Raw genomic sequence first — 20903 nt, 5'->3', positions numbered from 1 at the left:
GCCTACGTAGCTTCCAACATTAGCTTGGATTGGAGTTAGTTTTAATTGTAGTGAATGATATCTACATACTAAATTTGGGATTTAATACCCCACTTTTAGCGTACTGATTATGATACGTTGACCTTAAAATTTTACATGCAAAGCAATAACGGGATTTGCTTTGCATTTAAAGTAATAACAGGATTTTCCTAATAGCTAAGGCGGGAGTTTCCCGATTTATATTAATTCTGTATGATGGTTTCACTTGTGCAACTATTTATCTTTTTGTCCTGAAATGACTCTTGACAGTTATATTAACAAGTATGTAAAGATCAGTACAACACATTTTTATCAGGAGTCCTTCGTGAGTTAGTCGGCAGACTCATTGCATTTGTGGCCAATTAGTCCCAGTTTCGAGTACAAATGGAGAACAATTTCTCTCGGATGTAAGCCGGGAAGCCGTTTAGATTCCGCTTTAAGCTTATATGACCCCTTCCACCATAACTCTATTGTTGCATAATAACAGCAAGGTGAAACAAATTTATTTCTGTCCATATGTAATATCAATACATAGAGCAGATTATTTAAAAAAATGGTTTAAACAAAAAACAAAAAGGTTTAAACCAAAAAACCGGGTTTTTTGTTTTTTTCAATAAAAACCATGGTTTTTGCCAACTCTGCTAAAGAACTTACTACTGAATGTAAAGAATTATTCATAGAATTTGCAGTCATAGCTAAAGAACAACAACTTGAAGCTTTAGAGAATAAGATCGGTGAAATGGAGGACATTTTAGATAAAATAACTGAAAAATTACTAGAATGAAAGGCTAGTTCGCAACAGCATTCTCAGAACAATTCAAGTAGTTCACTCCCCTATTCTGAAGTGCGGTTACCCAAGTTGGACTTGTCCAAATTCAATGGTGTATTAAGAGAATGGACAACATTCAGAGATTTATTCATAGCAGCACTACACAGAAACACTAATTTAAGTAACGCGCAAAAACGGCAGTATTTAAAATCATCCGTAGGTGGTGAGGCTAGCATGCTAATTCAAGCAATTAGCATTTCAGATGATAATGATACCAATGCTTGGGACGTTTTAATCCAACGTTATGATAAACATATGCCTGTGAATAACGTAGTCGGACGACTGCTGAGTCAAGAAAGAGTGAACACAGAATCTAGTGTGCAGTTACGGAAGTTACTCGATACAACAAATGAATGTGCGCGTACTTTAAATGTTTTAAAAATTCAAGTTGAAGCTTGGGATGCAATATTAGTCTATATTGTGGTGGACAGGCTGAATTCCAAGACAAGAGAATCGTGGGAACTGTCACTGGAAGGACAGGAGATGGCAAGCTTCACTGAACTCTCAAATCATCTCAAGAAAAGATCCAGAGCATTATTAGCACAAGAAGCAACTTCGTCTAACCCCTCTCCCAAAGTAAAAGAGAATACAACAGGAAGACAGCAGTTTTATCACAAGAAATCCACTAGTTCGTTTCATACTGAATCTGTGTTTAAGTGTTTTTTTTTTTTTCTGTGGTGATAAATATGCGTTGGCAGTGTGTGATAAATTTGTAAAGTTAGAACCAACAGAGCGCCATAGTTTTGTTAAGGAAAAAAGTCTGTGTTTTGTTTGTTTTAGTGATCAGCATAAGATAGGAGAATGTGGTAGCAGGTCAAAGTGTATAGTGTGTCATAATAAACAGAATGAGTTATTGCACTTCGAGAAGAAGGAAGCAGTGCAGGGACAAAACACAAATGAAGTGAGATCCCATTACATGCATAAAAATCATACCACGCAGGTGCTTCTTTCAACTGTGTTAGTAAAAGTAAAAAAAATAAAAACGGTGGCTTTCAAACATATCGTGCTTTAATAGATTCAGCCAGTGAATGTAACTTACATAACTGAAAATTGTTGTCAGCAATTATGCTTACGAAAAGAAAAGTGCAATGTTGATATTTCTGGCATAACTAACACACATGTCTCATGAGCCCATTCGGTTGTTAATCTTGAGATTCAGTCTCGAGCAAATGAATCAGCTGATGTGTTTAGTGGTAGTGCTATTGTAACCCGAAAGATCAATGGGGAGTTGCCTAAGATTTTCATTGACAAACGTGAACCAATGGTCGCACATAAAAGGTTTGTTTTTAGTTGATCCTAATTTCCATGTAAGTAAACAAGTTGATATTTTGTTGGGTGCTGATATATTTTTTTTGTTAATTGGAGGTGACAAAAAAGTAGGGAAAGAAGGTCAGCCTATCGCAATTGAAACAAGGTTAGGGTATGTTGTGTATGGAAGGTTAAGCGCAGAATGCAATTATGACAAGAAAGTAAGGTGTAATGTTGTATCTAACAATCTAGATCATTGTTTGAAGAGATTTTGCTAAATTGAAAATGTTCCTTCTCGTTATCATTTAATGGAAGATGAGAAAGCATGCGAGTTGCAATTTGAGAACACTGTCGAAATTCAGAAGGTAGATACGCAGTGAATCTGCCATTTGGAGAAAATAAGGATCAGTTAGGCACTTCAAAGGAAATAGCTGTTAATCGTTTGTTGTCGAATGAAAAAAAAAGGTTCGTAAAAAATTATATGTTGCAACAGAAATATACGGAATTTATCATGGATATTTAGAATTAGGTCATTTGGAACTTGTAAATAATTGTGGTAGCCAGATTCTACTAAATTTTGTTATCTGCCGCATCATGCTGTGTTTAAGGATTATAAAATCAGAGTTGTTTTTGATGCTAGCGCTAAGAGCAGTACAGGCATATCATTAAATGATACATTGTTAGTAGGTCCGAAGTTACAAGGAGATATAATTGCATTACTCATTAGATTTCGCGGTCACCAAGTAGCATTAAGTGCATATATTGTAAAAATGTATAGACAAATTCGTGTTGACGATAATGACATTGATTTCCAACGTATTATCTGGCGTAGTTCTACCAACGAAAAAATACAAGAGTATCGATTGTTAACTGTAACATATGGTACAGCATGTGCGCCATATCTAGCTACAAAATGTTTACAGTAATTGGCGAAAGATGAAGGTTATAGATATCCGCTTGCTTCAAATGTAGTATTACAAGATTTCTTTGTGGATAATGTTCTGTCTGGAACTGACAATGCTGCACAGGCTATAGAGTTAAAGGAACAATTAATTGAATTGTTAAAAGAAAGTGGCTTCGAGTTAAGCAAATGGGCTTCTGGTAGTAAGGAAGTACTTGATTCAATGTCAAAAGAAAGCGATAAAAGAAAGATTTCCTTGACATTTGAAAATGCAGTAAAGGTGCTGGGAATTTAATGGTGTCCCAATTTTGATTGTTTTTCATTTTCTGTAGTTAAGTCTAAATGTAAGGACATATTAACGAAACGAGTGTTGTTGTCAAATACAGCTCAATTGTACGATCCTTTGGAATGGTTGTCTCCAACTACTTTAAGAGCTAAAATTCATTTGCAAGAATTATGGATCTTAAAGCTAGATTGGGATGATGAATTACCAGAAAACGTAAGGTTAATGTGGGAACAATATTGTTCGGAGCTTCCATTAATTGAGTCAATTAAAATCAAACGTTGCTTGATGCAGCCAAATGCAGTAAAATTACAATTGATCGGATTTTCTGACGCAAGTGAAAAAGCGTATGCGGCACTAGTGTATTTACGTTCTGTGTATTCAGATGGTCCTGTAGAATGCAATTTTATAGTAAGACAAAGGTAGCGCCATGCAAGAAAATTTATTTTACCTAGATTAGAACTTTGTGATGCATTATTGTTAACCAGATTGATTAATGTAGTAAAAGAGTGGGTGATGTATTGGTTTTTACAGACTCCACAGTAGTATTGCCATGGCTGTCATTCCCTCCTAGCAGGTGGCAGACTTTCTTAGCCAATCCAGTAGCAGAAATTCAGAAATCTCTTCCTATAAATAAGTGGTCTTACATCAGCTCTCAATTAAACAATGCAAATGTTGCTTCCAGAGGGCGTGCAGTAAACCATTTAATAAATAATGAATTTTGGTGGCATAGCTCCAAATTTCTAAAACAAACAGTGTTGCCAATCTGCAAGACACAGGTGTTTCATCCTGATGCTATCAATGAACAGAAAAGACAGGTAGTAGTTATACATTCAGTAATATGTACAGAAATAATAGAAAGATTTTCATCATTTTCTAGGTTTCTAAGAGCAGTAGCTTGGTGTCTAAAGTTTATTCACAATTGTAGATCGTCAAGTAAGTTGAAGGGAACTTTGAGTAGTAATAAATTAAGTCAGGCCTTGATTGACTTAGTAAAAGTAGTGCAAGCCTCAAGTTTTCAAACAGAAATTAAGAATTTAGAGAATAAAAAAGAACTCAGCAATGAAAGTAGATTATTGAGTTTGAATCCTTTCTTAGATGAGCAGGGAGTTCTACGTGTAGGAGGTAGACTACGTAATGCTCAGATTTCAAAAGATCAAAAATTTCCAATGGTGCTTCCCAGTAAACATCATTTTATTGAGTTGTTAGTATAGTATGAACACTTACAAACATTGCATGGAGGTGCAGAGCTGGTATTAGCCAATTTACGTCAAGGATTTTAAATTCTATGAGGAAGAGATATTGTACGACATATAATAAAAGGTTGTGTAAAATGTCATCGATTTGAAAAGAACACGACTATACAGTTGATGGGTAATTTGCCGTTGGCTAGATTTACTCCTAGTAAGGTTTTTACTGATTGCGGAATTAATTATGCTGGACCCATGGTATAATTAAATCTAGCAAGCTTAGAGGCCAGCGAACTTACAAATGTTATATTGCACTCTTTATCTGTTCGACTACTAAAGCCATACATTTTGAGTTTGTAAGTGATGCTAGTACTGAAACATTTCTTGCTGCCTTACGAAGATTTCTATCGCGTAGAGGAAAACCATTACATGTATGTACTGACTGCGGTAGCAATTTTGTCGGTGCCAATGTAGAGTTAAAAAGATTATTGAAATTTATGTTAGATGTACAACATAAGGAAGGTTGTCAGAATTTGTTAGCGGTCAAGATATTGAATGACATTTCAATCCTCGTGCAGCTAGTCATTTTGGTGGACTCTGGGAAGCAGTGTAAAATCAGTAAAATATCACTTAAAACGTATTGTTGGTAGCATAAAGTTAACATTCGAGGAGTTATGTACAGTGTTAACTCAAATTGAGACATGTTTTAACTCTAGGCCGTTGACTCCGTTGTCTAGTGATCCTAATGATTTACATGTATTGACACCAGGTCATTTTCTGGTTGGGCAGGCAATATTAGCTGTACCGAGTGACGATTGTACAGTAGGTAGGATAAGCTTGATATCTAGGTGGAAACTTGTTCAAACATTCTGGAAACGAGGACGATTGGAATATTTGTCAAGATTACAGCAAAGGCCTAAATGGTTGTTACAAAAAAATTTGAAGGTTGGTAGCATGGTTCTGCTGAAGGATAATGATTTGCCACCTCAACAGTGGGAACTAGGTAAAATCACAATGGTTCGTATGGGTACAGATGGATTGGTGCATGTGGTAACTGTACGTACTGCACAAGGAGAATCTAAAAATCTCGATCTTGCCTTTTGAGCAATTCAATGAATCATGAATTATAACTATAATATGTAAATATATATGTTGAAGTGAAGACTTCAACGCTGGGAGCATGTGGAGTTTATGTATTTTAGTAACTTTTTGTTTTAGTTTGTTAGAACAAAGACCTGGTAACACTGAAAAGAAAGAAGTGTGTGTGAGTGTGTTCGATGGCAGTGTGTGCAAGGCCATAATTGCGGACTTGTGGCGGCAGTGAATTATTTTTGTGTAAAATTGAGCAAATGTGTAACATCATTTCAAATAATTACAGTCCACATTTCTATATAATAACTTGTGTCATTTAGAACCAAAAAACAAAACGAAACATCAGCTGAATTTAAGAGAAATGGATATTCACGTATTATTTAAAAATTCCGTACTCACGTAGTGTGACTGAAGCTTTAGGCATGCAAGCTAGAACGGTTTTGGTGTCATGTCTTATGTGCGTGCTGTGCTACAAGTTATGTGTTGGATATTCTAATTTTTCTGATTAAGTTCATTGGTACTACAGATCAAAATAATGCTGATTGTGGGAAACTCATTCACATTGATATAAAATCCTGTAAAAATTCTGTTTCGGTTTGGTTCTAAACTCGATACCGAATCGTATTCGAAAAATCTTGCGTTCTTAACCATTTGAATTTCATCTGGTTGACTTTCTTTAGTACGTATAGTTTGTTCGTATTGAAAAGATTTTACATAATGCAAAGTCCAGTTTGACTTAGGAAAGATCAGATTAGGATTCGAGAGGAAAAGTAGTCGCACATTCTGACTAGAAGATTGGAAACTCTGATGCACATCAAATGCTTGCTACTAAACAGTTGTGTATGAAAATAGTATTTTGTATGGTATTTTTTATTTGTAGGCAGAAATTGAACGGCTGAGGAAAGAAGGTTCAAAGCAAGTGAAAGAAGAGCAGGAATATGTTCTGCGACAGGTGCAACGGGAAAGAGAAACCGGGCAAGTAAATAATGAAGAGCAGGAGAGCAATGTGCGGCTCCGAGTCAAGTGGAAAGTCGCCAAAGATGACCAGGAAAATGGCGGTTACGATCATGACACGCTTCATAGAATTTTAAATAAGGTTGGTTTCTTAGAAGTAGAATTCAGGAGTATATACATATTCAAAGTTTGTGTAAGACATTTAAATATTAGATGAGATGTAAAGATCCTTCAATAAAACTTCAAAATCGATAGATTGCAGTTGTTCAGCTCAGCACATCAAGCAATCAAATTTTAAATTGTTAACCCAAAATTGTAATGCCCAAGACAGAAGTTATAAACTCTTAATCGAGCTTTCCAAGTATCTACCAAGTGTACGAAAGCTGATCTCGTTTGTTTGCTTCTCTGGAAACAACTGTGTCTAGCATCGAGCATTTCTTATTCTATTGTCTGCAATTTCAGTATAATGAATCAGCCTTTCATTTAGATATAATAGTATTCTAATTGTATTCAGTACTGAGATTTCTAGTTTATGTGTTATGTGTGAGTGAGTTTTGTGTGTTTCATTATTATTGGTAGATTTTTTAGATTGTTTTTATTGTGTATTATATTATTTTTATTAAATCAGTTGTTTATATATAATATTACAGTGCGTTCGTAAAGTTTCTCCCCAATGGATGTAAGTATTTGTATTGTGAGAAATAGTATTGAAACATACATTTCTCCCCTTGTTAATCTGTATGGTGTGTTATGCAAATGTCCGACACAGGCATGAACGGGCTAGAGTTTAACTTTCAACTCAGCAGAGACGTATGCTGCACTATAAAGACGGTGCATGCCACATTATAGCCTGTTGTGCTCAAAGGTCGGTCAGAGATCTATCGAGCGATACAGATGATGTTACAATATTCACAAGCTAAGGATTACTAATGTTGACGACCTTCAAGCTAAGGAAAACCATTTTCAGTTTACTGTAGTGGAGTGTTTCCATGTATCTGTTTGCCATATTTCACTGTAGAGAGACTTTTCAAACCCTTAACGCAAAGTGGTCTCAGAGCTCCTACAGAAAAGAGAACGGATAAAATACTCATTCAAAATGTTAATTAAGTAGGATATTTGAAATGTCAGTGAAATTCAGGTTAAGCGGAAATGGTTAAAATACTCGTTAATATTTACAGTTATTGTATTATTGATTTATTTGGGAATTTCATGTATTCCTATCGGTCATTTTAAGAGAGGAGGGGGCACAGCTTTAGTAAATATGGATCATTTCCAGTTTTACTAATAAGAATTCGTTCTTTGAGTTTAGTCCCAGCATTTCGAAACTAAACTAAAGATAATTTATTTAGATATAAAGAATTTATCTACAGAAGGGTCGAGAGTATCGTACATGTATGCGTATATATTTCTTTGTGTTTGAATGTTTCCAATATATTTGTTACTTAATGTAAGTAACATGTATATAGTTCATTTGTTTAAGATATAATTAATTCTTTTCCAGTTACTAATCTGCGTTTCTCTTCCACTAGTACGGGGAAATATCAGCTCTCATAATTTCATCAAAGAAGAAAGGCAGTGCGCTTGTTGAATTCAAGTCTCAGGAAGCTGCTGTAAGTAGACTATTTCCTTCGATTATCTAAGAAAGTATATACAGTATTCAATTTGGGATTATGGAATTGTGAATTTCGTGGCAAGTAAGATTGATTTTGATTTGTTAACTGTCAACATTTAGTTGGTGTAGCGCATTAACATAGCGCCCACACATTGCAGTGAGCTAATGGGGATATTCGGGGGGGGGGGGGGGGAATCGATGTTAAACTAATGTGAGTTTTTAATTCCAAGATTCTCTTTATTTGTTTTTTTAAGCACAAACGTCGACTTTTGTGAGTAAGAGAAATAAAAAACAATAGTTATTTGGGCCATTGTATGTAAACGCAAGATACGGATAAAAGACGCTAACTTTTTTATCGTCTTCTATTCAATGTGTCATTAGGTATGCATCATTCTTTATCACTAGAAGATTTAGGTTTGTGACTGCACATCAGATGGCAGGTAGGCATTTAAAATGGCCAAATAACCAATTAAAAATAATTCCCCTCAACATATTCCAGCAATAATGTAGTCTACTTGTTGCTATAATCAATAGAAAAACCGTGTCAGATAATTTCGTGTTTGACCGTGACAGTCATGTCTCCAATGTCCCGATTTATCAAAAAAATAAGCATCAGTAGAGAAAGACTCAAGAACGTGTATCTGTATCAGAGTTGCATAGTATCCCGTAGAACGACTTTGCGTAGGACCCTTAGTCAGCTCAAAACTTCGTTAAAAAATTAGTTCAATAAAAAAAGTTTTGTTGCTAAACACTACTGTACTGTCCTACAAATTATTTGTTCTTATCGTTCTGAGAACTTACCGCACTCACAATTCACCCTTTTTCTCCTGAATACAATAGTTAATTTTGTGTGTATGAATTTATGTAGGCTATAATAGGAAGAGAAATTGAACAAACTGTTGTTTCTCCATATCTATCTTCTCGTTTCGTATCTTCTTTCTTTCCTTCGAACCTTTGGGTGTTTATTTTGCATATACAAGAAGTATTCATTTGATTCCCGGATTGATGCTGTAAAAAGCCATAGGAACGACTTACCATGTATTCGTACTTGTTTCCTTCAAAGTACTTTTGTCCTGTATCTACATACGGTTTCAGCGTTGTCGCTATCGCTGGATGCGGTCCTGGAATGCGCTGGAGTTTCATAATCTTTTCCTGGATGTCCTGGATGGTATGAAATCTTTCCCTTTTTCAGATGAATTTCATTTTAGGGAAAATGAAATAGTCGTGTACGACGGAGATGTTGATTTTGGCCAAAACGCCTGATACATTCCTCAAGTGTAAAGCGAATCATTGTCATGGTGGGCACACCACTATCTGGTTACCCACTTGTCCGTCTTTTTACGATGAACGGAATCGTGTAACCGTTCTAACACAGCTTGCATAGGCCTCCTTATTGACAGTTTGGCCACACAGAGCAAATTCGTAATTGACGATCCCGAACTAACTTTCTCCTGGATTTTGATTTTTCTGCCCTTTTTGAATCTCGGGAATCCAAGTGACTCTCTCCTGGTTATGTGGGTAGCGTAAGCACTTTCAGCGTGCGATATATGGGTTCACTTCCTGGCGGGAGCTGGTGTTGTTTGTATTGCACGTTAAGCTGTAGGTTCACATTTCATATAGCCTCAGTGTTGAAAGGGAACCTAAACTCAATCCAAGCAATGGATGACTTCCATTGAGACAATATTATCATTGAAGTGGTTTTGGGGTCATACCCGTAAATCCATGATTTATCTATGACGTTACTGGCTAGGAACGTCAGATCGTTGACGGCTGTTTCCTACAGTTGTCTGTGGATGATGGCATGAACGTCCTAATTCTGTGTAAAAATCATCGGCATGAATTTCGACGATACACACCGCATCTTTGGATCGTCGTGTAAGATTTGGGACTGTCCTTGGTGTTCAAAACTCCCATGTCCCGGTTTTTCTCCATTTTTATTAGCCATTGATATTATAGTAATAGAAATAATCCACTCTCTTGTCGGTCCTTTTGGCGGGTGTTCACCTATTAATTATGATATTTCAGCTAAAAGCAAGTGGAAAACTGACTACTGTAAATTTTCGTAGAATGCCCAGTTTTTTAGTCTGAACTACTAGGAGCCCTAGACATGAGCCGATGGCTTTTCCACGGCAATCAGTCCTGACCTGAGCAGTTTTCTCCTCATTCTTACTCACAGACGGACAGTCAGAATGAGGATCATCCTCCACGGACATTCTTCCAGCTTAAGAAATATGTAAAGGTCATTGCATTGTTCATTGATACAGCACCAAATGCTGCTTGCAATATTTCATACGTCTCAGTAACCGTTTTCCCAAGTTTAAAACAAAATTTAACTCAAATTCACTTGTCCTTTCAATCACCCCTTTCACAATCCGACATGAATCATACAACACACCGCACGCAATCACGTCTTATTTAACACTGCCTGGGATCTGGTGAGCCATAACGCTTTGATATCATCATGTTGACCTATGTATCTGCGATGAGAATTCCAAATTACAATTAATACTTTTTGGGAAATAAAGGGAAAAATCTAGGAATTAAATTAACGACTCTTGCATATTTAACAGTAACTTATATTGCTATAATGCTATGTTACTTGGAATATACTTGCTCGTGTGTGTAATTTGATTTAAAAAAAAAAAAATAGTAGCTGCAAATTTAATTGTGATGTAATTAGAATATCTGGTGGTAATTTCTATCTGAGATTTGGAGTTGCAAAATATTATCCTAGAGGAATGGGCTTGTATTCATAGATGCAGTTTATCAGTAAATCTTAAATTTTGATGTATTACTAGGTAAAAGATTAAAATTTTCAAAAGATATGACTGTTTGATTGCACATTCCAGGATCTTGCACATCAACTTGAAAAGGGCTTAGCAACCAATCCCCTGGTTATTGAAAGGCTGGGAGAGAAGCATACTACGTCAAAGGTACCAGGACCAAAGTTATCCACTGCAGATAGAGTTAGTAATATATTTCCTTCGATGGACAGCTCCAAAGGAAATATGTCATCTACGTTTCCTAGTTTCTCTTCAGCACCAAATATATCTGTAAGTATTGAATACCACTAACTCTCGTAAAAGTAAGATTCTGTTAAAGTAGATTAATTTAATTTGTATCTGAAAGATTCATTGTAAAACATGGGTGTGAATTGTTCGAACTGTTTTTTTTTTATGTAAAAGAGTAAATATTATTACGTGTATTGTGCTACTTTTCTACAATATATATCGCAGACCTCATGTTCTTATTTATGTAGTCCTGTTCTTCGGATTGTCTCTTGAGCCGCTGCTTAATTCATGATATTTCCTCTTGTATTATTATGTTGTTTCATTGGAATGACAAATAGAAACACTTTTTTTTTTATGTACTTTGCAGTACGCAATTATGTATAATAGAAGTAAAAAAGGACAACGTACCTTTGCGTATTTTCGTATTTTTATTTAGAAGCCGATGATTTCGATACCTATGTAATCTGTTATCTTTTTCTAGACAAACGTCACCTTGAACTAGTAGATCGACATGTTAGTCCTTTGTTATCTTCATTCAAATATTAAATCAAACAACTTCTAAAAACACTGCTAAATTTCCGGGAATTCACCTATCACTGAAAAATACACTGGTGTAAAATCAAGAAACAAAAATGTGTTTACTTAAAAAGCACTACGTGTATCCAAAATCACGTCGCCAATATTATTCAGAGTTATCAATCACTATACTTACACATTTCTTGTAAGTATGAAAAATTACAGAGAAAGCCTAATACAATATGAAAACGAGTAAACGCAAACCAACTGAAATTAGTAAATTTTCGACGCGGTGCATAGCTTAGTTAGCTAACAAACTCGGTTGACTTCACTGAGATTGTATATATATATATATATATATATATATATATATATACATATACAAAGAGACAATGAGCGTATGCTGTGTGACATTTTAGATTCTTCGAAACAACAGTGTTTTCATTTGCCTTTCCAGTAAAATACCATGCGAACACAAAAGGAAATACCATGAATAAAGCAGCGCTTCGAAAAGTGATGCGGAGAATAAAACCATATGAAGAAAAGAAAAAAGAAAAAAAAACAGTGAAGTTCGCGAAATAGAAAAGTAATATTCCATGACACACCACACAGGTAATAATATTTGCTCTTTTACATAACAATAAATTATTATTACAGTTCAAAAATTCCGCCTATAATATTTGTCACACGTACCAGGCTTCTCTGTCACCAAATATACACTGCGTTGAACATTGATACAGGAGACATGGGTTCGATTCTTGATGGGAGCTCATGTGGTTTGAATCCCACGTTAAGCTATAGATCCACGTCTCATATAGCCTCGGTGCTGAAAGGGACGCTAAACTCTAATTAAGAAACTAACTGCATTGGACATGTGCGAAAGACGTTGAAAACTACTTTCTAGTTGTCCACAGCCTCCAAAAATACTACAGGTCCTCATTCACACTGCCCAGATGAAATAAGATCACCTTCCATAAGATGTCACGAATGGATTCATTTCAGGGATGCCTGAAAGAGAGAACTGCATAATGCACGTGAAGGTCATGTACACTAGTAAAACAATGTGAATAGTGAGTTAGGACACTATTATACGGAAACGAAATCAATAATTTCCTACTAGATACAGGTGAAATTGTTTCGTTTGCATTATTTGTGCTTGTTTCGGTTTGCTAATGGACGCACGTAACTTATATGTGTTCATAACACTACATATCTCCAGACTCTATGGTTACGTCACTATAAAGGTTATACTTGAGCTGTTCCAGGCCAAATCAACACAATTTGAAAGCAAAGTTTACCTTATCATCTCAGATTATCACGAAATTTTGCACAGGAGTACTATTCATATGGACTAAGAAAAATACCAAATTCCATCTTAATATATCAACTGAATCTCTGCTTTCATGAGGGAGATTTTAAAGTGAAAGCAAAGTGGGACTGTTTGACTACAGCACATGGAAAAGGGTCTTGCGATGGAGTAGGTCGTTCAGTCAAAAGACTAACAGCTCGTGCTAGCTTGCAAAGGCAATCAAGTTCAAACCCCAAGATAACTTTTTGAGTGGGCAGTGGAAAACATTACCACGGTAGACTTTGCCTATTCAACCCAAGAGGAATATACTGAATCTGAAACGTTCCTGAAACGTCGCTTCGGTCAAGCATTGACTATCAAAGGAACACAGCAGTGCCGTGCATTCATTCCCAAAACTACATCAACATTATTGGTGAAACACTTTTCAGATGCTTTGCAGGGTTGGGAAAAGGAAGTGTCCAAATAAACTTCAATTAGAAGACATATAAAGCTATGTCACCACTGTCTGTGAAGGAAATTGGTGGCTTGGGTATGTTTTACAGAAAAATGAAGAACTTGAGAAGTAAAAATTATTTGTTCATCCACCTTGGCCGTCTCTATCATTCTCATATCCAAGAAACGCCGATGTTCTATGGATGTCTGTAGTGGACGTTCTGACGAAAGTGAATCTTGTAACTCCCACTGGAAAAAGTTATGTTCTCCTTGAAAGTGATGTATGTCGAACAAATATGCCATTTTCAAACTTCAAATGATAAACACATCCTAGTGCGTATTGGAAAGTTTTACTATGGACTCATCTATACATTTTCTTCAGGTTAGTATTCATTTTTATGTTCACAGAAATGTAAAACTTAGCATTGTGTTGTTATTACCCTATGTACAGAGTATTATTGAAAAACAAATGTTAGTTTTGATTTTTTTCAACAATGAACCCATTATCATCCCAAATTAATATTTTGCCAAGTGTTTTACAACAGTACTGTCTATTCATGAAATTAATTTCAAAATTTTAAAATATGTACTTTTTGAAAAATTTTGAAGTAAAATTTTGTTCTTGATTTTGAAAATCAAGTTGTATTAGCCTATATGATATTGTTTACCAGAGGAAGGGGCATGAAAAATGCTGTAAAAAGACGCCTCAACCAGCACTCTAGCTTAATTAGGGCAGCCGCAATTCCAATTTCAAAATTCATTGAACATATTATTTTGGGATTTTTTTTTTCAAACTTTACATAGCCCTATCTTCAGTACCGGTTGATATATGAAATCGACATTTGATATTTTTCTTATTCTATCTATAGGGCTTGTATGTATCAAATTTCATTAAAATTGAGATGGTGGGGTTAAGTCATTGTGTTGAATTGTTACGGAATGACCCACTTCTCTATTTCCTTATCACATTCATTACATTCCAAACTCTATTTGAATAGTATAATTTTATTCGCTGTGCTTCTTTCAACATGCGAGAATTGATTCATGCATTCATTTTTTTTTGGGGGGGAGGGGATAATTATAGTATGTAAACTTAGTGATGCGTTCTATTTGATTCTAAATAACTTTTGATCTAACTTTGTGATCTAACTTCAGGTGTTAAGTATTAAATGTTAAAAACTACTCATTATAGAAATCTGGTCTTGCCAATACATATTCTAGCCTTTCTAATTGATGTTATTCCGGGATACTACCTTATGATTATTTTTGTTTGTACACATTCGTATCTGAAAAGTTTAGACCTCTAGGCTCTGGTAACATAAATACAATTAAAGCAGTAAATGATTTTGTGATAAATGAAAGAAACATGTGATTGTTTCTTACACTATATTATCTGTACATTCGATTTCAGTCAACTTCAAAAAAGTGAAAAATGTAGGATTAGACTGGTAATCGAATCTGGAACTCCAATTTCCCTGCTTGTGCTCTATCTACCACGCTATCCAATCTGCTTGGCATAATGATTAAAAACGTGTGGCTGATCGGTAAGCGGAGTAGGTAATCGGAGATCTAGATTCGATTCCCAGTCGTACATTTTCACTTTGAGGTTCAAGTAGACGGCTTAATGGCTCAGTTGTAGAGCGTTTATCTCTGGTAAAAGAGCTCTTGCTTCGTTGTTACGCCATGAAAATTTATGGTGGATAACTCCGTGTCCGTTAGTGTTTTCGAGTTTCCTCCCACGTTCCCATTCTACCACTTTTTTCATAATCATTCACTTTCGTTGGTCATCCGTCTCCCTTAGCCTAAAGGGCATAATTGTGTTACCTTAAACTAAAATTTGCAGTGTTGAATTTCAAGTAACAGTTTTATTATTATTTAGTCACGTGTATGATTTATTTATTTATTTATTTACAGAGTTCTCAGTCCGAAACATCTTACTCGGATTTTGAAAGTTTAGTTCTCCGAAGAATGAGACAGGCTGAGGAGAGAAGACGACTTATACAGGAGATGGAAGAAGAAAACGGCTGATGATTGTTCCACTTTGTAGTTTCGTATTTTTTTATACTAATGGACGTGAGCGCTACGTAGCTGGTGATAATTTATAGATTGTAATAAAGTTTAATGTGTAAATTGTGCTAGGTCGGAAAGTTTTTTTTTTCGTATATTTTATGGATACTTTTGTTTTAATGTTCTTTGAGACATGATTGTTTGTGTGAAGTGAGCTATTTTGCATTTGTATTGCATAAACATATTATGTTTAATTGCGTAATAAAATCCCAGATGGACAAAACTACATGTTACTTAAAAATGAAAGTACACTTACGAAAACATATCCATCCTTGTTCCATTGATTTTTATGAATATTTATAATATTCTATACGCTGGTTATGCTCTTAATAAAATTAAAATAGGAAACGTTTAAAATAGGTAAAGGAAATGAAAGTTTACTCATATTATTTATGTCGTATATCTTCTATAACCGAACAGTCCTTATGTTGCAAGCACACACAGCAAGGAAGGGAATTTGACTTTTCGAGCAAGTGTATATTAACCTTATCGGAACCGTCAGTTTCCTTAAGTTTTAAAAAGAAAGAAAAGTAAAATATGTCACAGCTCCTAAACTAACTACAGAACGCAGAGGCGTCGTCAGGAATTTTGTTGGGGTTGTAGGCTTCGATTCTAGATTAAGCGAAAGTTGCCGTTTTGGAGTAGTATATGTAATTATCGTTTCCGTTTCAGGTTAGTAAAATAATGAATACAGCTTTTTGAGAAGGTACTGCCTCCGGAATTTGAACACACCAGAACTCGAACAACTTGGAATCCGGACGAAAAATTCTAACAAAGTTTGCCGTGGATCTGAACGCTAAGCATGTTGTTTGTGTGTTTACCCAGCGCTCGGGCCACCCAAATAATTTGTAACTCAGTTCATTGTCGGAAGCTGTAGTGAAAACATTTCGTTTGATTTTAGGTGCTAGTTTGATACTGTTATGGATGTTTTACCTTTAGTAATTGTCCTTTTACATTAAAATCCAGGTTATTTGCTATTAAAGCTTATTTTAAAAATTCGAGTTCGTGGGACCCAGGAACGGATTAATCCAGTTTCTGTTATTTTAAGAGAAAAAATGTATTTCTGGAACGGATTAAGAGCCTGACATACTAAAAATAACACAAAATTTACAATTTTTCTTGTGCTTGTTTTTCATAAGTGAATGGAGATAATGAAATCCAACTTAACACAATCATAGACAATGTTATTCTACAACAGAAAATATGAAACTGAAGAATTTTCAGTGTTGCCATCCATAGAAATTACAGTGTTTTCAGAATAACATTTCCCCAAATATCTAAGAGAGCAGCGACAAGAGAAACGAACTGCATTTGATTACGTATCATGTTTTGGAATCCTGTGAACTACTTTTTAAATAACATTAATATTTAGTTTTAATAAATGTATGTTAAAACTTTTTATTACAAGCTAAATACAGCTATTATTTAGAAATAGTTCACAGGATTCCAAGACAACATAATACGCAATCGAATGCAGTTGAGCTCGTTTCTCTTGTCACTGTCTTAACTTAGATTTTGGGACAAATGTTATTCTGGCAACACTGAAAATTCTTGAGGTTTATATTTTCTGTTGTAGAGTAACATTGTATATGATTGTGGTAAGTTGCATTTCATTATCTCCTTTCACCTATGAAAAACAAGCAAAAGTTTTGAATTATTTTTAGTGTGTCAGTCTCTTAATTGTGCATTTCAAGGTATTACTGTTTATGGTGTCGTCGTATCACCAAAGGCGAATGAGACGTGGACCTACAATTTAGCTTAAAATTTGATTGGGTATCGAATTCAATCTCCTGCACGAAAAGCGGAATGTTAAATATTTCGGCAAGCAAGAAAGCTTCTTAATAATATCTTCCCTTTTCCAAATGACAAAATTTAGGAGCTCTTGTTTGAGGACAAAATACTGGTGATCTATAAACCGATCGCGTGATGGTTCTTAAATCAGAAGCTTTGTTTTGTAAATCACAAGATGAATTAATTTGACAATAGCTTAACAGAATTTTCTCAGTTAAAGCACAGTTATTATCTTGATTGTGCAGAATTTAGTTTAATAAATTGTATTTATTTCACTTTTCTTGTTCGTCGAGGGTTCTTCAAATCAGTCGTTTCTGGGAGCTTAAATTCCATCTCAAATACTTCAGCGGCGCTCCTGTTTGAGCACAACAAATGATATCTTGTTTTAAAGGTACTGCAACTTCCTTTAATTTAATATACTAAGTGTGACATTGTGTTACCATTTTCAGAAGATAACAACGAAGTTTCAAACTTACTAAATATTACTATTCTGTGGCTTTACTGTCCTGTTTCCAAGAAGTTTAAAAATAGAGTATTATAAATAACTGCATAAGTTATTAAATCGTCAAAACTAATTATTGCACACTATTTAACTACTGACTGTTATTATTGGCTTATACTTAGTTGAGATGTGTTTGAAACAACGCTGTGTAACAGCGTCAGAAGTGACGCCTGAGGAGTTACGTATTTTCAAGTGTGAAAACAAAGAATTTGATTTGGCTGAGAAAACTTAGGGGAAGTCTTGAGTCTAAATGCTACTCACAAACTACAAAGTTTCCAAACTAGCTTTCGTACTGCTGGTTCAATTCTATTATGATCTTTAGAAGAAAAAACTTGCAGAGAAGAGCAATGGTTCCCACCAGTTAATTTTTCCAGCGTACTCTGTAACTCCATTCTTTACAAATTAGTAATCACTTAATCGGGAATCTTTCGTTGTTGATGGAACGTTATTCAATTTTGCCTACTCTGGTCTTCATTGGAAGGAGGTCGGTAATCAGTGATGGAGTATTTACCTCTGCTGCGCACGTTTGTTTCAAGACTATATGGATTTCATGGCTTAAAATCACCTGTTCTTTGATGATGGCATTGTGAGTGTTAAGAGAGGAAGCGGTTTCTATTTTATTGCATTATCTACCAGTTATTTTATATTACATTCATACAGCAGCGTCTCCTTCATCTTGCAGCTTGTGTTTGCGAGATGTGTAACGAAGTTTGTCATATAATTATCAAGGCATCATTGAAGCTTCAGTGTAGGTAGTAGACTTCATAGTCTATAAATATATCGGGTTCTGGCTTCTTAACAATAATCATCATTGTAGCTGGAGCTAGTAATAGTCTGCTATACCGTGTTTTGTACCACTATCATGCGAATAATTTCTCGACATACACGAAAGTTACAAAAAATTAACTTTCGCGCCATATGATCAAGGCTTTACATTCAACAGTAATATTTCATTCTCTGCATCGATCGAGTTTATTCGTTTGTATTAATGTTGAGGAAATTAAGTAGTGTGTAAAATGATAGACTTCGTGAATGGATTTGAAAATTGCGAGATACTTGTATATTTAACCAATGGATATTTTTGGATCCAAAGATCCAATATATTTCAATCAAAGATTTTCTTGTTGGCCTTACAGTATATCTGGAGAACTACATATAGTGAGCCAAACCCAAACTATCAGTTAACTCAGTATGATGTGCTTCTTCCGTAGAAAATACGAAAACTCGATTTAGGGTCCCTTCAAAAATGTTGTGACCCCTGATCTAAAAATTAAATATTGGCCAAGATCGGAATCTTTTGATCCATATTTAGGTTTCCTAAAATTCTTATACCATTAAGTTACCATGAATAACACTATCAGCTTTCCGTATAAGTTCCTTGGGTCTCGTGTTTCAGCTTCTGAACTTCCGAATTGTACGATGTTCAAAGTTAGCATTGAATGTTTAAGAGTTCATTTATGTTACATCATTAGCCCTGCAAATTTTGAGCGCTACGCTGCTAGTAGCTTGCTGGGTGATAGAACATTCATTGAACAAGCAATAGGAGGAGTACTCCTTGATAAATGTAAAGAACAGTTTCTTCTTTTCCTTTTCTTCTTTCTAATTTTGTTCTACCTAAATATATGCAATCAACGTATTGAGTTTTAATAGTAACTCACAGAAATGAATGTCCAGCTAGCCAGTTTCGTCTAAGTGTTCTTCCTCTTTAACCGATTCTCTTGCGTGCAGTATTCTTAATGTTCTGTACTTAGTTTATGTTCTCTTTAGATTTCAAAATCTCCCAAATTTAGTAGTGAAGTGTTCTGAGATTAGATATATATATATCTTTGATTTTGCGGACAAATTTTCGAAACTTTATTGTAAAGTAATGGAGAATTAAATGTGCATATGCACGGGCACCTGTCGTAACTTGTAGAATTAACATGTATGTCTGCACGAGCGAAACAGCAAATAAATTTATACTGCAAGTCAAATAGTGATAGAAAAATAAGTGGTGATGATATGAGTCATTTTGTTGGTGAATAGAAAGAGTGTATCTTACAATTAGTACAAATAAAACAAGATATTTTTAACATTTAAACTTAATAAATTAAAAAAGGAGGAAATAGATATTATTGATATATTGAAAATATATGCGTACAACTTTCTTAATTTATTTTGTTCATATATTCTCAAAATAATTAACATGCAATAATGTACTGTTTTGCAAATGCATTGTTGTACAAAACAGGTATAAAGAAACAAAAAGTCTTTTGATTGTTATTTGTTTTGTATTTTGTTTATACATCATAACCAAACTGTGTTCATATCTCGACAAACATTTTTTAAGATATAGTAATAAAATTATATATGAAAAAGAAGTAAATATACTTTAATAAAATATATTGTCTTTTATTTATTTAATATTATTGCCTATTATTATTATTATACCTGTTGTCAGATCCTGGGACTAAAGAGTTGATTTTTTAAATTATTATTGTTATTATTAAAGTTCGGCCCTGGAAATGTTTTTTCCATGTTTCTGAGGCTTCAGCTTCCTCTTTTAACTCGTAATGTTTTCTTCTGTTTTTCAAATCATCGATCAGTTGTGTTCTTTTTACTCCTTGCTTTCCTTTCATCTTTCCCTCTATCATGATATGAAGAAGACAATTTCTTCGCAAAATGTGTCCAATCCAATTGACCTATCCACGAAGGATGCTGGCTAAAATCGTCTTCTTATCTTTTGCCCCTTTTAAAACGTTCTTGTTTATTACTATCTCTGCCATTTTATCTTCTCCATTTTCCTCCAACACCATATTTTGAAGCTCTTTAAATATTTCTTCTCTAATTTCCGTAATGTCCAAGTATCAGAACCATGCAGTCCAATACTCCATGTATACTTGACAAAATCCTTCCTTAGTCCATTATTAACCCTACTAATTAATAAAAGTGGTCTTTTCTTGTTGAATTCTTCTTTGGGTAGGTCAGGTCTTTACCTGATCTCTTTGATGCAGTAAGCTTCTCTTGTCAAAATGCTCCCCAGATATTTGAAATGATCGATCTCTTCAAGTTTTCTATGTTCTACTCTGACCCGGTAGAGCGCATTTTCACGGAATATTGTGATGACTTTCGATTTTTCGATCTTGATTTCCATTCCTTATTGTTTTCC

The 20903-nt window shown here is 34.8% G+C and overlaps 1 protein-coding gene across 1 annotated transcript in view; it reads left to right on the top strand.

Annotated features, from left to right (window-relative positions):
- LOC145686015 (dnaJ homolog subfamily C member 17) overlaps positions 1 to 20127 on the top strand; it is a 48166-nt gene extending 28039 nt beyond the window's left edge. The window contains exons 4-7 of the mRNA XM_081758857.1: positions 6442 to 6657; positions 8045 to 8125; positions 10977 to 11180; positions 15310 to 20127. Coding sequence (XP_081614983.1) covers positions 6442 to 6657; positions 8045 to 8125; positions 10977 to 11180; positions 15310 to 15423 — 615 coding nt within the window. The 3' untranslated portion in view covers positions 15424 to 20127. The remainder of the gene's footprint in view (positions 1 to 6441; positions 6658 to 8044; positions 8126 to 10976; positions 11181 to 15309) is intronic.
- Positions 20128 to 20903: the final 776 nt, after the last annotated feature.

Source organism: Thermobia domestica, chromosome 5 (genome assembly GCF_964235325.1).
Source record: "Thermobia domestica chromosome 5, izTheDome1.hap1.1, whole genome shotgun sequence".
Classification (NCBI taxonomy): Eukaryota; Metazoa; Arthropoda; class Insecta; order Zygentoma; family Lepismatidae; genus Thermobia; species Thermobia domestica.
This window is presented reverse-complemented; position numbering and strand designations above follow the sequence as displayed.